This window comes from Vombatus ursinus, unplaced genomic scaffold (genome assembly GCF_900497805.2).
Source record: "Vombatus ursinus unplaced genomic scaffold, bare-nosed wombat genome assembly UNPS02014786.1, whole genome shotgun sequence".
Lineage (NCBI taxonomy): Eukaryota > Metazoa > Chordata > Mammalia > Diprotodontia > Vombatidae > Vombatus > Vombatus ursinus.
Window position 1 is genome coordinate 31206420 of NW_020954564.1, and position 16930 is coordinate 31223349.

Genomic DNA, 16930 nt, shown 5'->3' on the forward strand with positions numbered 1-16930 from the left:
GAAGGAAGGAAGGAAGGAAGGAAGGAAGGAAGGAAGGAAGGAAGGAAGGAAGGAAGGAAGGAAGGAAGGAAGGAAGGAAGGAGCTGCACTGCCCACCTGGAATGGCCAGTTGGGTCCCCATTGGGACAACTTGTAACAACTCACAGATTGCTATTTGTCCTGATTGCTGAAACCTCACAAGGTATCTTGACCTTTTCCAGCCCATTCCCCGGTGGTCATTGTATGGACCCTGATGGCTGAGTGAATGTAAATAGCAATTATTTCTATTTTGCCCAGAAATACCGAGGGTCTTCCCCTCCCAGACTGATTTTTTTTTGACTAGGTAAAAGAGGACATTCTTACCTAACCTTAATCATTGAATGGGCATTGCCTCAGTCAAACTGAGACCTGGGAAAGACCTTAGCTTAAAAAGGCCAAGGTCTCCCACTGCATCCTGGGCCATTTCCAGTTATCCTGATCTATATCTTGCCACTGGACCCAGATGGCTCTGGAGGAGAAAATGAGGTTGGTGACTTTGCACAGCCCTCTCTCGTTTAAATATAATTCACTTACAAGCCATGGCATCACTTTCCTGATGTCATGGTCCTCCTCAAGAACAAAGGACAAACAATAGCAACAACAACTGTGGAGTAGAAAGAAGACTGAATGATGGACTGCCAATCTAGAGTCATTTATCAGCAATGATGCTGACAAGTTGGGTGAACCTGAATAAGTCACCCAACTTCTCTTTGTCTTAGTTTCATCACCTGTAAAATTGAGATGATAATACTCTTACAGAGTTGCTAAAAGCAGTGTTTTGATAAATCTTCAAGTACTATAGATAAAGGAATCAACCATTCAACAACAACACAGGAGTTAGGGGTCTGTCTTTGGCCAAGATTGGGGCTACTACAATCTAACATGAAATAGCAAGAAGCTAACTGACATGGGTTGGAATCAATGCCCTGCAGATTCTACTCCACTCCCAACAAATTCAAAATGAACAGCTCAAAATGAGATTTTCAATGTTTACCATTCTCTATCTTCCAAATCTTTTTTCCCACCTTTCCTCCATCTCTCCCCTTTCCTTCCTTATTTCTTTCCTTCTTTCATTTGTTCCTTCCTCCCTCCCATCCTTATGTCCTTTCTTCATGAAACACTGAATTCACCTGTCCTCATACCATTAATACTTCAGCTAAAACCACCAAACACAGGCGGCAGCTCCCACACTTTGAGGCTGAATCTCCCAAATTGTTCCATTACAGTATCATTAACACTTTAGCCTGGCTTTTAATAACTGGTGACACTACAGGACTAGGGTGAGATGACAGGCCAGACTTCAATGGGAAAGAGGACAGAGACAAGCTAGGGTGAACTTCAATATTTGGCTTCTGTCCTTTCTGGTCAGAGCTTCGGAGAAGACAAGAAAAATATTAAGACTGAAACTTACTTATCAGGTTCTGAACCACGCTGACATCCAGGAGTTGTACCCGACTTTTGATGAGAGGACAGATCTACAAGGAAGAACACATGGTGAGTAGTCCACATGGGCAGAAGGTTATTATAATAACAGTAATAATTTGATGATAAAAAAGAATATATTTACTATGTAGTTTAAAGTTGACTAAGCATGTTCCTTGAAAAAATCTTTGAGATGGATAGTACAAGAATTACTGTGCAGATTTTATAAAGAAAATTGAGGGTTGAAAAGGTTAAAGGACTATTCCTGAGTTATACAAATAGTAAAAATCAGACTTGATTTTTGAACCAAGCTCTCCAGGCTCCAAATCCAGTGTACATGTATATGATTATGTGTGCTTGCAGGTGTGTTTATGTGTGTGTGTATACATAGGGGATAGGATACAAGACCTTCAGCTATCCTAAGTGGGAACAAGCCTATCCCTCTCCTAGATCTTTGGGGTGACCTGCAGACTTTGTCTTTTTCTGATAAAGAGTATGAGAGTGGCAAGCAGCATTTTTAACAGGGACAATTTCAGACCAGGATGGAGAAACAGCACCTGAGTCCCACATGATAAGGTTGTTGGGGGAAGAAGGCATTCATAATATCCAAAAGAAAAGTACACACAGCCTACAGCAGGCTGGCCTTCCCTTAGCAAAGGGTACTAGAATCGCAGCTGCCAAAGGAGCATGCTAGGTAGTGCCATAGTGCACAGAGCACCAGGCCTGAAGTCAAGAACACTCCTATTCCTGAGTTCAAATCTGGCCTCAGACACTTACTAGCTGTGTGATCCTGGACAAGTCACTAACCCTGTTTGTCTCAATTACCTCATTTGTAAAATGAACTGGAGAAGGAAATGGCAAACCACTCCAGTGTCTTTACCAAGAAAAACCCAAATGGGGTCACGAAGAGCCAGACACGACTAAAAATAACTAAACAAAAACAACAAAGGGGCATGCTGATATTCCTGAAACAACATCCATGTATCAAGAGAAATTAGACCTTCCTGGGTTTCATTTTTGGTATTATTGGTCATTATTGGTCTTTGGCCTCTATCTCAAGCTCATAAACCTGCCTCTCTCCTTAATTTCTCTGTCTACCAAAGGTACCACCATTTTCCCAGTCTCCCAGACTTGTACCTTGGAGTCTTTCTTGACCTTAACCTCTCTCTCTCTCTCTCTCTCTCTCTCTCTCTCCCTCTCTCTCTCTTGTCCCCACATCCCAGAAAATCCTGTCATCTTTTTATCTACAGTATGTCTTTCATCCATCCCCACCTCCTTACTACCACCTTAGGTCAAGCCCTCATCATTTCTGCTCACATGAGCAATGGTCATAGCATCTGGACTCATATTCCTGTTTCCAGTCTTTCCCTTCACTGATCCATTCTGTTCACCCTTTGAGAAGAAACTTCATAATCACCCTGATTATATCACTCCTCTACTCAAAAATTTTCAGTGATTCCCTATTTGTTGTTTTTGTTCTATTTCAGGCATGTCCATCTTTTTGCGACCTTATCTGGGGTTTTCTTGGCAGAGACGCTGTAGTGTTTCACCATTTTATTCTCTAGCCCATTTTACATAAGAGGAACTGAGGCAAATAGGATTAAGTGACCTGCCCAGGGACACACAGCAAGTAGGCATCTGAGACCAGTTTTGAACTCAGGTTTTCCTTAATCTAGGCCCAGTACTCTATCTACTGTATCCTCTGGCATTATACATAAAATAAAATTTAAATTCCCAGACCTTGGCATTCAAACCTCATCTCAGCCTGGTTCCAATCTACGTGACCATCCTTAACTCACAGTACTCCTTCTGATATACAGTTATACCTTCCACATCAAAGGGGTTAGGGGCACAAAAATCCACATGCCCTCCCTTCATACCATAGAAGTCTAAATTATTATGGTATTAAAAGATAAAATATCTTGATAATATACAATACTATACATATATTTTATGCATTTCTGATTTTCTAAACTTTTTCTGTGTCATCTTCTCACCTTCACATGTCATGTGTGGCTTCCACAAAACTCCCAAAAAATTCCCTTTTAATTTCTTATGCCAATCTACTATTTATTGAAACTGTGACGGAGAAAGTCATGCTGGGTAAGGGATAACTATTCTATTCCTGCCCTCTTCAACCTCTGAAATTATAGACACTGTCTTCTATGTCTAGGATGTATTTTTTTTCTTTCCAACCCCATCTCAGGTAAAAGTGACCTCTCCCTCCTCAAATTTTGGATAGCACTTTACCTGAACTTTTTCTCTGCCCAAAATACCCCCTCTTTACCCCTCATCACAGTGATAGGTAGAAAGATACTTAGATAGCTTGATAAATATACATTTTATATATATATATATATATATATATGTATATATGCCATATCTCATCCACTCAATAGCTTGTAAATTCCTTGATGAAAAGGACTCTCATTTTTTGTCAATCTCTATATCTCTACCACATTCCGTCAGGCCCTCTGCATGATGCTGGCAGTTAATGAAATGTTTGTGGAATTGAATACCCAGAAGAAAAGGACCTACTTGTTTCTCCAATGTAACAGGAACTAACTTCTCTAGGAGATCATCCAGGCCCCTCAGGAGAAATTTCTGAAGACCTGAGAAGCTGATGAAAAGAGAAAGTGAACATAACAGTGTTAGGAATCATCTAGGGAATGTGCCCATAAGGAAACTCAATGCCAAAAAGCCGTGGACTGAGGACTTGAAAAGGAATGTTAGCAATACAAAAGACAAAACACCATGAATTTTTAAAGAGAGATGTCAGAACCACCAATGTTAAATGGACCAGAGCATCCTAGACCTACCACATATCTCAATACAGCCTGACTAATATGAACAATTAGCAGTTGCATCACATGGCTTTGAATTTGCTTAGTGCTTTCACTTTTCTTCCTTCATATAGGATCTTGCTTGATCTTCATATCAGCTTTGGAGGAAAGCATTGTTGCCATGATTTTACAAAGAAAGGAACTGAGGCTAAGTGAGTTCAAACTAGCCAAGGTCACACGGCGTGGGAGGGTGGTGAGGTCAGTGCCTCTCTGTTCTATGTTATTGTCTTCACTCCTTACTCTTTCCCTTCCCCCATCAAAATCTGCTCTCAAAAGAAAGCTAAGACCCAGAAAGTGGGAGGAAATAGGTCAGCATTGGAAAGTAAGACAAATAGACCTGTAAACTTATGAACAAGGCTCTGTCTCTTTCTTCCTCTGACCCCAAATGACAGAAATAACACAGAACAAATGGAAAATAATGCTCACCCATCCAAAAGAGATAAAGAGACAGTGGCTGAGTCACTGGAACATTCTCCAAAGAGTACAACAGAGATGCCAGTCTTGGCATCAGTCCCAAGGCTAAAGTGTACAAGGATATCCAGACCAACCTTCAGTTTGATATCGGATAAAAAAGGATTTCTGAAAGAAATAGAATCATTGAGACACAGAACCCACAGGTTCATATCTTTTCCAGTGTTTCCTTCACCCACAAGTTTACATCACCACACTATCATCTGAATCCAGATGTTTCCCTCATCCGGTGATTTATGTAATAGAGAAGTTTACACCATTTATCCCTTTTATGGGAATGGAATGAGTCACATTAAAATCTTGCATGGCGTTATGCACTGTTAAAAGAAACATCAATTATAACCAGAGCAAATGAGACTAGTTTTTGATAAGGAACAAATCTCACAAAATATCAGAGGTAGGAGGTTTCCTGAAGGCCACATAATCCAACCTCCCCTAATTTTAGAGAAAAGAAATATTTCCTCCATCCACAAGTTTATATCATTTATATCATTGTCCCATTGTCTTCTTCCAAATACTTCCCTTACACAGTAGTTTACATAACCCAGAAGTTTACATTATTTATCCCTTTTTTATGGGAACAGATGAGGATAGGTTACATTGAAATGTTTCCTAGCATTAGCAATTATTGGGGAAAAAAACTCAATTATAACCAGAATAAATGAGACCAATTTAAAAATAGACCCCAATTTGACCAAATGCCAGGCTGGGAGGCATCTGAGAGGCCAATCTACTCCAGGGACCTCATTTTAGGAGAAAGACAAAGCCCCAGAGAGAAGTCATTTACTTAAGATGACCAAGTGAGCTAGTGGCAGAGCAAGGACTCAAACCAAGGTTCCTTGACTACCCTCACCCCAACCCAGGACTCTGTCTAACTGCACAGTGCTGCCACCCATGAATTCTCCTTTTACCCAATGTGCACTCACATTTTCAAGGCAACTGTCGCACTGACAGGTATTTTGAGGTTGATACTTTTGCCATCAGAACCCAGTTCAACTGTGGTCTTCAGCAATGTGAGGTCCTGAACCTTTAACCTTCACAGAAATCACAGAGATCATTAGATATCACTCTTTTCAGGGAGCAGCATGAGACAGAAAAAAAGTTGGAGTGTTAGGTTATCAAATGTCAGAGCTAGAAAGACTCTCAGGAATCATCTAGTCTCAGGTGAATTGGTTTTTTGGAGGGGTTTTTTATAATTATTTCATTATATTTGATCTCCTTTTTAATCCTGTGTTCTTATTTTAGGTATTTAAAAACATGATTCTGAAAAGGGGTCCATAGGAATCACCAAACTTCCACTGGGGTCCATCACACAAAAAAAGGCCCCTAGTCTAGTCCAACATCATCACTGTATATGGAGGGTGGGGGGGGAATGTGAATTAGAAAGGAAAAGGGATGTGGTTAAAGTCTCATAGCAAAACAGTGTCAGAGGCAGGAGTCAAACTGTGGTTTAAAACTCCAAGTTTTTACTTGGGGGCAAAGCCAAGATGGTGGAGTAAAGGCAGAGACTCACCTGAGCTGTCCCTCAAACTCCTCCAAATACCTTTAAAAATGACTCTAAACAAATTCTAGAGCAGCAGAACCCACAAAATGACGGAGTGAAACACATTTCCAGCCCAAGACAACCTGGAAAGTCTACAGGAAAGGTCTACAGCACCAGGCTGAGAGAGGAGCACAGTCCAGCACAGGTCACGCCAGTACAAACCAGGCCCCAGCAAACCTGGCGCAGGTCTCAGGCCTCAGGGGACTGAATCACTGGCAGTAGTGGTAGTTTCTAGACTTCTCAGCCCACACGTGCCAAAGACAACTTAGGTCAGCAGGGTGGGTGTGAGACATGGGTGAGAGAGGAACTCAGTCCAGCCCCAGCCCCAGCAAACCAGGAGCAGGCCTTGGGAGTGACTGAATCAACAGTGGCAGCAGCAGTGGCTGCTCCTGCAGCTCTCAACCCACAGAAGGAAAGGGGATCAAATAACTGGTCAGAAGAAGATTACAGGGGTTTCTTTGCTATCACTGAGGCATGACTCTGTTGCTTTGCTCATACTTGGATCTGGGTCAAAGTCCTGGGTGAAGAGGAGAACTAGCATAGCAGAGCTTATGGCAGCAGTGGAGAGGGGACTCTCCTCATAGTTCCAGGACATAAAAGAGTGCTTGTGGTCACTCATAGACCAGAGCACGGGCCAGGAGAGGAGTAAACACCTCTCCTTAGATCATACCACCTTGGAAGAACAGAAAACTTACAGGTCCCTAGGAATATCTCTGAAAACAACTGCACAAAACTTTTGAAGCTTGGGACAGTTCTCCCTCCATGCTGAAAGCAGAGCCTTACCTTAACAAAGAGTTAAAAAGTCAAGTAATAGGCTGGGAAAATAGGCAAACAATGGAAAAAATTCTGATTATAGAAACTTACTTTGGAGACAAGGAGGATCAAAACACACACTTAGATGAAGACAACAAAGTCAAAGTTCCTACATCCAAAGCCTTCAAGAAATATATGGATTGATCTCAGGCCATGGAAAAGCTCAAAAAGGGTTTTGAAAATCAAGTAAGAGAAGTAGAGGAAAAATTGGGAAAAGAAATAAGAGTGATGCAAGAAAATCATGAAAAACAAGTCAGCAACTTGCTAAAGGAGACCCAAAAAAATACTGAAGAAAACAACACCTTAAAAAATAGACTAGACCAAATGGTAAAAGAGGTCCAAAAAGCCAATGAGAAGAAGAATGCCTTAAAAAGTAGAATTGGCCAAATGAAAAAGGAGGTCCAAAAACTCACTGAAGAAAATAATTCCTTAAAAATTAGAATGGAGCAAACAGAAGCTAATGACTTTATGAGAAATCAAGAAATTATAAAACAAAACCAAAAGAATGAAAAAACAGAAGACAATGTGAAATATCTCATTGGAAAAGCAACTGACCTGGAAAATAGATCCAGAAGAGAGAATTTTAAAACTATTGGACTACCTGAAAGCCATAATCAAAAAAAGAACCTAGACATCATCTTTCAAGAAATTGTCAAGGAAAATGGCCCTGATGTTCTAGAACCAGAAGGCAAAATAGAAATTGAAAGAATCCATCAATCACCTCCTGATAGAGTTCCCAAAATGAAAACTCCCAGGAATATTGTAGCCAAATTCTAGAGCCCTCAGGTCAAGGAGAAAATATTGTAAGCAGCTAGAAAGAAGCAATTCAAGTATGGTGGAGCCACAGTCAGAATAAAGAATCAGAGGGCTTGGAATATGATATGCTGGAGGGCAAAGGATCTAGGATTACAACCAAGAATCACCTACCCAGAAAAACAGTATAATCCAAGAGGGGAGGAAATGGATATTCAATGAGATAGAGGAATCTCATTCGTTCTTGAGAAAAGACCAGAGCTAAATAAAAAATTTGACTTTCAAATACAAGACTCAAGAAAAGCATGAAAAGGTAAAAATGAAAGAGAAATTATAAGGAATTTATTAAAGTTAAACTGTTTACATTCCTATATGGAAAGATGATATTTGTAACTCATAAGACCTTTCTCATTATTAGGGTAGTTACAAAGAGTTTTTATAGACAGAGGGCACAAGTGTGAGTTCAATATGAAGGGATATCTAAAAAATAAAATTAAGGAGTAAGAGAGGAATGTAGTGGGAGAAAGAGAAAGGGAGAGGTAGAATGGGGTAAATTATCTCACATAAAAGAAGCAAAAAAAAAAAGCTTTTACAGTGGAGGGGTGGGGGGGGAGGTGAGAGGGAATGAGTGAATCTTACTCTCATCAGAATTGGCTCAAAGGGGGAATAACATACACATTCAATTGGGTATAGAAATCTATCTTAACCTAAAGGAAAGTAGGGAGGAAGGGGATAAGGGTGATAAGGGAAACAAGGAGGAAGGGGAGGTGATAGAAGGGAGGGCAGATTGGCAGAGGGGGTAGTCAGAAGCAAAACACTTTTGAGGAGGGAGGGGTGAAAGGAGAGAGAGAACAGAAAAAAACAGGAGGGGGCAGGATAGAACGCAGGGAAATATAGTTAGTCTTTTACAACATTACTATTATGGAAGTGTTTTGCATGACTACTCATGTATAACCTATATCAAATTGCTTGCCTTCTCAATGGGGCGAGTGTGGGAGGAAGAAAGGGAGAGAATTTGAAACTCAAAGTTTTAAAAAGGAATGTTAAAATTGTTTTTACATATAACTGGGGGAAAATAAAATACTAAATAAAAATTAAAATAAAATAAAATTTGAAAAAACTTTTAAGTCCAGGGCTTTTCCCACCCCACCACAACAACTCCTCTTAAAACAATAGCAACAATAGTAATTCATTTTTCTATAGCCCTTTAAGGTTCACAAAGTGCTTTCTTCACAGCCACCTTGTGAGGCATACAGTTCTGTACACTAAGATGAGTGTTTCAGAAAATGTGTTGAGTCTAAATAATCCAGGTCCAGGACTTTCATTAGAATTTTGGAGGAGGAGCTATTCCGAGGAAGAACAGGATATCTACAAACAGGGAGGAAGAGATAGAGTGATGGAAATGGGATCAAGTCCCTGAAATTTATCTTCAATGTTTCCTCACCCTCTATCTCTTTCCCCAGTTTTCCCCCTTTAATGGTTCCCATCTCATTTAGCATCTTTTGTGCAAATCCTCTCCCCCTCTCAGCCTGCCCTTGGGAGAAGAACTGTTAAAATAATGCACAGTGAAGTGTCACTAACATAAGAAACTTAAAAGTATTTTCCCCTCACAGTGACTGTTGTTATTCAGTCATTTAAGCTACATCCGACTCTTCATGACCCCACTTGGTGTTTTCTTGGCAAAGATGCCGGAGTGGTTGGCCATTTCCTTCTCCAGCTCATTTTACAAATGAGGAAACTGAGGCAAACAGAGTTAAGTGACTTTCCCAGGGTCACACAGCTAGCAAGTGTCTGAGGCTGGATTTGAACTCAGGAAGATGTGTCTTCCTGAGTTCAGTCCTGGCACTCTATCCACTGCACCACCTAGCTGCACCAAACCTTAGCCTCTGATTATCTGTACTTTCCTTAAGCTCTCTTACATTTCCTATCCCATGTTTATATCCATTTTTCTTGAAGTTTCTGGGGCCCAAGTGAGCACCAGAGCTTGATTGTGGTAGAATCTGTTGAGATACAGAGTAGACTCTAACCCTATGACCACCCACCAGGATCCCATAACTGCCTCTTCAGAAAGGAAGTTGAATAGGCCTTTCCCAAAAGGTTTTCTTTAAGCCCAAAGGACCCAACTCACCCGAGGATTTTTTCAAGCTTGGAGACCACAGTATTCACAGTAGTGCCAATCGAATTCCCAACATTTTCTAAGAATGGCTCCAGAATTTTTCCAATGGGAGAGAGCTTCAGTTTTTCCAATTCATCTGTAAGTTCCTGATCAATCACTGCCAATAAAACCAATGAAATAATCAATAAGCATTTATTGAACACCAACTACCTAGCATGTGGGAAGAGGCAAACCAGATATTAAAGAGGGATCAGTGAGGAAATTAGAAGCATGCCACCCTAAAAGACTCAGATTAGAAAAATGGAAAAGATTCTCTGTGTCAGTAGAGGAGAAAGGTAGAGAGATAAGTGTCTCAGAAAATGTATAGAAATTAAAGGCAACTGAAGATGCCTAAAGACCCCAATACTCATACTACTTTGAGCAAAGGAACTGGGATTTGTTAGACTATATTTGGAGCTTGGAGCAGGAGTGTGAGTCATTCCAAATACACGGGCATGCTTGGGCACTTATGTGACACAATGGATAGAGCACAAGGCTTACGGTCAGGAAGACTCATCTTCCTGAGTTCAAATTCAACCTCAGACACCTCTTAGCTGTGTGATTCTGGGCAAGTCACTTAACCTGTCTGCCCCAGTTTCCTCATCTGTAAAATGAACTGGAAAAGGAAATGGCAAATCACTCCAGTATCTTTGCCAAGAAAACCCCAAATGGGGTCACAAAGAATCAGACATGACTGAAATGACTGAACAACAGCAATGCATGGTGAAGTGGAAAGAGAATTAGATCTGGAGGAATCCTCCCTCTGTCACTAATACCTGAATGACCTTGGGCAAGTAACTTTGACTCTCTAGACTTAAATTTGTTGCTGTTCAGTAGTTTTCAGTCATGTCTGACTCTTCATGACCCCATATGGGTTTGGGGTTTTTGTTACTGTTGTTTGGCAAACTTACTGGAATGGTTTGCCATTTCCTTCTCCAGCTCATTTTACAGATGAGGAAAATGAGGCAAACTGGGTTAAGTGATTTGCCCAGGGTCACACAGATAGTCATATTCTGAGCATGGATTTGAATTCAGGGCTTCCTGACTCCAGTCCACTGTGCCACCTAGCTGGGCCAGACTTCAGTTTCCCCATCAACAAAAACATGGAATAGACCAAGTAGCCTCTAAGGTCCCTTTTGGTTTTAAAACTATGATCCTGTGACCAGATGTTTTCCAAGATTCTTATTAACTCTAAATTTTTTGATCTGCCCCTCAGCAGTCAGCTGGTAGAGGACCAAAATGTAAGCTCAACACTTTTTCTGTTTAATCTGCAGTATTAAAATTTTCTCCATCTCATTCTTAAATCTTTATAATAATCAAAACAATCAATCAGGCCCTCATTTTTACAATTTGCAGATTGCTCAGTTGTAAATGCTCACACTGATCATTTAAGAGCTGCCTTTGAGACAATTCTAGCACATTTCTGCCCACATTCCTTCCATTCTAGGATCTGATGAGTCTCCCCTTCTTTTCATCAATCAACAAGCATTTGTTAAGTGCTTACTATGTGTCAGGAACTGTTCTAAGTGCTGGGGACAAAAAGAAAAGCAAAAACAGAATCTGTCCCTCAGGGGGCTCACATTTTAAAGGGAGAGACAATATGAAAATATCTATGTGTGAACAAGACATATACAGAGCAGATGGGAGACAATCACAGAGAGAAGGCACTAGCAGCTGGAGAGAGCAGGAAAGGCCTCCTGCAGAAGATGAGATTTGAGTTAAGTATTGAAGGAAGTCAGGAAGCCAGGAGGCAAAGATTAGGAGGGAGAGCATTCAAGGCATGGGGAACAGTTAATGCAAAGTCATGAAATAAGGAGAGCTACACCTTAGAAAAGTCTAATTGTTGGATGTGCACATAAACAAGCATCACCATTCAGCTGATAGCAACTTCGGGGATTGCAGTCATGGGATGAAATACAGCTGGCCTTGCAGACCTCACCTGTGCCATTAACCACCACTCCTGTTCACTCACCTGGAAGCTTGTCTGTAACCAACTGGGTTTCCTTATTCAGAACAGATTTCAAATCACCCAGAAGAGGACTTAGGGAGTCCAACTGGCAGCAGGAGGGGCCGATGAACAGGCCACACAGTAGGGTGAGTCTCCAAAGGGAAAGCATCTTTAGGCCGATTCCTGCAGGGAGAGGCGACAAATTGTGAGCATCAAAGGACCTAATGAAGGTGAGGCTTTTACCAAGTGGGCATTCATAGGGAGGATTGTCGCCTTCAGAGTGCTTTCCTCTCATTTTTGCTGTTATTTTACGAAGGAACCATGAAAAATAAGCATTTATTAAATACATACTATGTGTCAGAATCTGAACTTGGTCCTAAAGCTACAAAGACAAGAAAGAAATACTTACAAAATCCTAAGTTTAGAGGTAAAAGGAAGCTTAGTTTTCTAAGCCAGCACTCATTTCACAAATAAGGAAACTCAGACCAGGTAAGATTAACAGTCTTTCCCAAAGTCACACAAATAGTAAGTGAAAGATCTAGGATTTGATCCCAGGTCTTTCAACTCCACAACCAATACTCTTTCCATTGTAATATGCCATCTCCCGAAGCAGCAGCAGCATTTATATAGTGCCCTAAGGTTGGCACAGCACTCTACTTAAATCTTTATGATCTCAACAACTGTGAGAGGTAAATGCTAATTATCTACCTTTTACAGATGAGGAAACTGAGGCAGACAAAGGTTAAGTGACTTGCCCCAGGGTCACATAATTAGTAAATATCTGAGACTGGATTTGAACTCAGGATGTTTCTGACTCCATATCTAGCATTTAGTCTACTGCTCCAACCTAACTACTAAGCTGACATTCTGTTAGTGTGTATGTGTGTGTGTGTCTGTGTGTGTGTCTGTGTGTGTGTCTGTGTGTTTGTAGTGTATGTATATGTATATATATAGTTTATGTATATGAACATTTTATATATATATGTATTTGTGTATGCATACACATATATAAATATAAACAAAAACGTAACCAGTAAGAGTCAGAATTTCCTAGAGCTGACAAGTCGTAGATTATTCAGAGATAATCTGGTTCATCTCTGATTTCTCAAATGAGGAAACTGAATCCCTGAAAAGTTAAGCAGATTGCATAAGGTCACACTAGTTGCAAGAAACAGAGTCAACATTCGTACCCAGTTTCTCAGACTTCACATCTAGTGAGTTGAGTGCTACATTCCCACTTTTTTAGTGCTATATTCCCACTTTTTTCTGCAAAGGAGGAATCTTGTCCTCAGAAGGTGCCTTGGACAGTGTCATGCGTTGCATGATCCCAATTATCCCCACTCTTTTGACCCTACAAAGTTTCTTGGCAATCTTTTTGCCCCATACTCACAGGTTTTACCTGGTCCAGTGAGGACACTTGGATCCTGGTTCCTACCCTCTTCTGAGATCTCCTAAAAACCTCTGAGGAGGCAGCTGCTCTTATATAGTGGGAGTATGAGGGGAATGAAGGGCAGTGGCATGCATGACTGGGCCTGGCTCTATGTCTGACCTCAGTAGTCTCCAAAATAAATAATCACCATACACAATAAGTAGTGAGGCATGGGACTTGAATGTTGCTGAGCGTGCCTGGGTTGGAGGTTTCTGCCAAGATCCATGGTACAATGGAAAGAAAAATGGATTTAGAGCCACAGGAGGGAATTTTAAATCTGGTCTCTATCCCTTGCTACCTCTATGACCTTTGGCAAACCACTTAGCTTCATCTTCCTCATCTGTAAAATAAGGGATTTGAACAAGATGGTCTCTAACATCCCTTTCAGCTTGAAATTGATGGTGCTGTGATTAAAGATAAGGATTTCATGTTTTAGTGGGTTTTGAGTGGTTTCTTACTACTTAACAAGGAGCTGATTGTAGCTTGTTGAATAAAAGGGAGGTCAAAAAGTTACTGCACTATAAATAATAGTAGCCACCATTACTATATCATTCAAATGTTTATAATGCATTTTATCCAAGGACAATCTTATGAGATAGGAAAGGCTAATGTTTTTATCCCCATTTTTCACTGGGGACTACATTGCATTTTAAATTAAGGCAAACTGAGCCTGAGAGAAGTTAAGTAATTTGCCCAATCACATATCTAATAAATGTTAAATAGGATTTGAACTCATGGCTTGATTTCAAATGTAGGTTCTTCAATACCATCACTGCTTCTATGTTATCCACTCATTGGCATTTTTTCATTTTTTTAAAAAAATTAAATTTTTTATATTTCAATTTATTACTTATTTGGGTTTTTTTTGGAGGGGAAGGGCTAGGCAATGGGGTTAAGTGACTTGCCCAGGGTCACAAAGCTAGTATTATGTGTCTGAGACCAGATTTGAACTCAGGTGCTCCTGACTCCAGGGCCAGTGCTCTATCCACTGCACCACCTAGCTGCCCTACTATTTGTTTTTAACATTCTTTTCTTTTTAAATTTTAAGTTGCAAATTCTCTCCCTCTCTTTCAACTTCTCCTACGTGCACCAAGAAGGCAATTAATATGATATTGATTATACACATGTATTTATGCAAAATATTTACATATTAGCCATATTTTTCAAAGCAAGAAAAATAAAGTGAGAAAATTATACTTTAATTTGCACTCAGAGTTCATCAGTTCTCTCTCTGGAGATAACGTTTTTTCATCATGAGTCCTTTGGAATTGTCTTGGATCATCGTATTGATCAGAGTAGCCAACTCTTTCACTGCTGATCATCATTACGATATTGCTGTTACTGTGTATGATGAAGTTCTGGTTCTTCTCGTTTTACTTTGCATCAGTTTGTCTAGGTCTTGCCATGTTTTTTTTGAAACCACCCCTCTCATTATTTCTTATAGCACAACAGTATTCTCTCATAAACATATGCCACAACTTGTTTAGCCATTACCAATTGATGACCATCTCCTCAATTTCCTACTCTTTGGCACCACAAAAAGAGATACTATAAATATTTTTGTCCAAACAGGTCCTTTTCTGTTTTCTTTTACTACTTTAGGATATAGACCTAATACTGGTATTGCTGGGTCAAAGAGTATGCAGAGTTTTAGAGCCCTTTGGGCATAGTTCCAAATTATTCCCTAAAATAGTTGGACTAGTTCACTACTCCACTAGCAGTTCATTAGTACACCTATTTTTCGCTCATGTTCTCCAGCATTTGTCATTTCTGATAAGTGAGATGGTACCTCAGAGTTGTCATAATTTGCATTTCTTTAATCAATAGTGATTTAGAGCACTTTTTCATGTGACTATAGATAGCTTTGCTTTCTTCTGAAAACAGCCTGTTTATATCCTTTGACCATTTGGGGTTTTCTTAGCAAAGATACTGGAGTGGTTTGCCATTTCCTTCTCCACCTCATTTTACAGATGAGGAAACTGAGGCTAACAGGATTAAATGACTTTCCCAGAGTCACACAATTAGTTAATATCTGAAGTCATATATGAACTCAGTTCTTTCTGACTCTAAGGCCTGGTACTCTATCCACTGCACCACCTAGCTTCCATTTACACCTCAGAAATCGTCTAATATTCTGTAAAACTTGGATTCAGTTAAAAGGTCACACTTGAGGACCTACAGGGTCACGTGTGGCCTTGAGGCCACAGGTTCCTCTCTGCTCTAAGTAAGTCACTTAACCTCCATCTGACTTAGTTTCCTCATCTGCAAAATAAGGATAATAATAACACCTAATTCCTATGGTTGTTGTAAGGATAAAATGAGATATTTGGAAAGCTCTTTGCAAACCTTAAAATACAATAGAAATGCTAGCTATTATTATTATTATCATCATCATCATCATTATTATTATTAATTAATCCAACCTCTAATGGAACAAGAACTTTGCCTGCAGTACACCCCCAATGTGGTTATCTAGCATCCACTTGAAGACTTATAGTTTGCAGGGAATCCATTCCCCTGTGGCACAGCCCATTCTGTTGAGGGGCAGCTCTGGCTAGTGAGCAGTTTGCCTTTACTTTGACCTCAAGTCTGCCTTTCTACAACTTCTGGAGGCCATTTGTGCCCTGCATCCCAAGCCTGTGAGGGAGGAACACATCCTGAATGTAATATCCCACACATGTAATACCCCAGGCATCTGTGTGATGGGCAGAGGTTTCCACTCTTAAAAGGGTGCCGTGGAGAATGTCACAGATATATTTTCGAGCAAATTTTCTTCCTGCTCACAAGGACTCCATCGTGAACCACATTTAGATCTTCCTTATGAACCAGTGCTATCTCAGAGATAGACTCTCACCTTATAAAGGAAGAAAATCAGGTCCAGAGAGGAAACAAAATTGCCTAAGGTCACACAGTCAGTCAGTATCAGGGCCAGGACTCTATCTCATATCTCCTGACTCATCCTTTTGCTCTCTTTGCACTACCTCTTTATACCACCATCCTGGTGAAGGAATTTGTCCCAGGTCAAGTGAGTGGCAGAGCCCCAAGACCCAGAACTAGGATTCCTGACTCCCAGCCTGTGAAAAGTGGACCAGACTCAAAGTCAGGAGTGACCAGGTCTTATTACCTATGGTCTTGAAATCCCAAGTCTGGGCAAGTGACTTCATCTCTGAGGCTCAGTTTCCACATATGTGAAATGAGGATAATAATACCTGTAACACCAACCTCAGGTTTTTATTGAACAAAACTCTTTGTAGTTACAGAAATGAGAACTGTCAGCATGATTCCAAACAGTAAGATTCCCTACAGGGTTATTCTGGAACACTTAAGATGGAGAAAACCTGAAATCACCCTGGAAAAGAAACAAGCAAAAAAAAAAAAAAGAGATGGGGATGTTTTTGTTAGTCTTCTTACAGAGACAGTATTTACCTTTCATTAAAAAGAGCAGAGCCATGAGGGTCCTTGTTCCTTGGGATGAATACCTCATTGAGCACCTTTAACCAAGCACTAAAGGTCATAGGTTCTCTGGACCCAGCCA

The 16930-nt window shown here is 40.4% G+C and overlaps 1 protein-coding gene across 3 annotated transcripts in view; it reads right to left on the reverse strand.

Annotated features, from left to right (window-relative positions):
- The window catches only part of BPIFA2 (BPI fold containing family A member 2), a 19352-nt gene extending 5881 nt beyond the window's left edge, over nt 1-13471 (reverse strand). For 2 of the 3 annotated variants that reach the window (XM_027867855.1, XM_027867853.1), the window contains exons 1-7: nt 13357-13462; nt 11991-12149; nt 9992-10136; nt 5681-5788; nt 4710-4862; nt 3979-4060; nt 1430-1493 (exon numbers count right to left, since the gene is read on the reverse strand). In XM_027867855.1, the coding sequence (XP_027723656.1) occupies nt 1430-1493; nt 3979-4060; nt 4710-4862; nt 5681-5788; nt 9992-10136; nt 11991-12135 (697 nt within the window). In that variant the 5' untranslated portion in view covers nt 12136-12149; nt 13357-13462. Of the gene's footprint in view, nt 1-1429; nt 1494-3978; nt 4061-4709; nt 4863-5680; nt 5789-9991; nt 10137-11990; nt 12150-13356 lie in introns of all 3 variants that reach the window. The other variant, XM_027867854.1, reaches the window with a different exon arrangement.
- Between the last annotated feature and the right edge of the window lie 3459 nt (nt 13472-16930).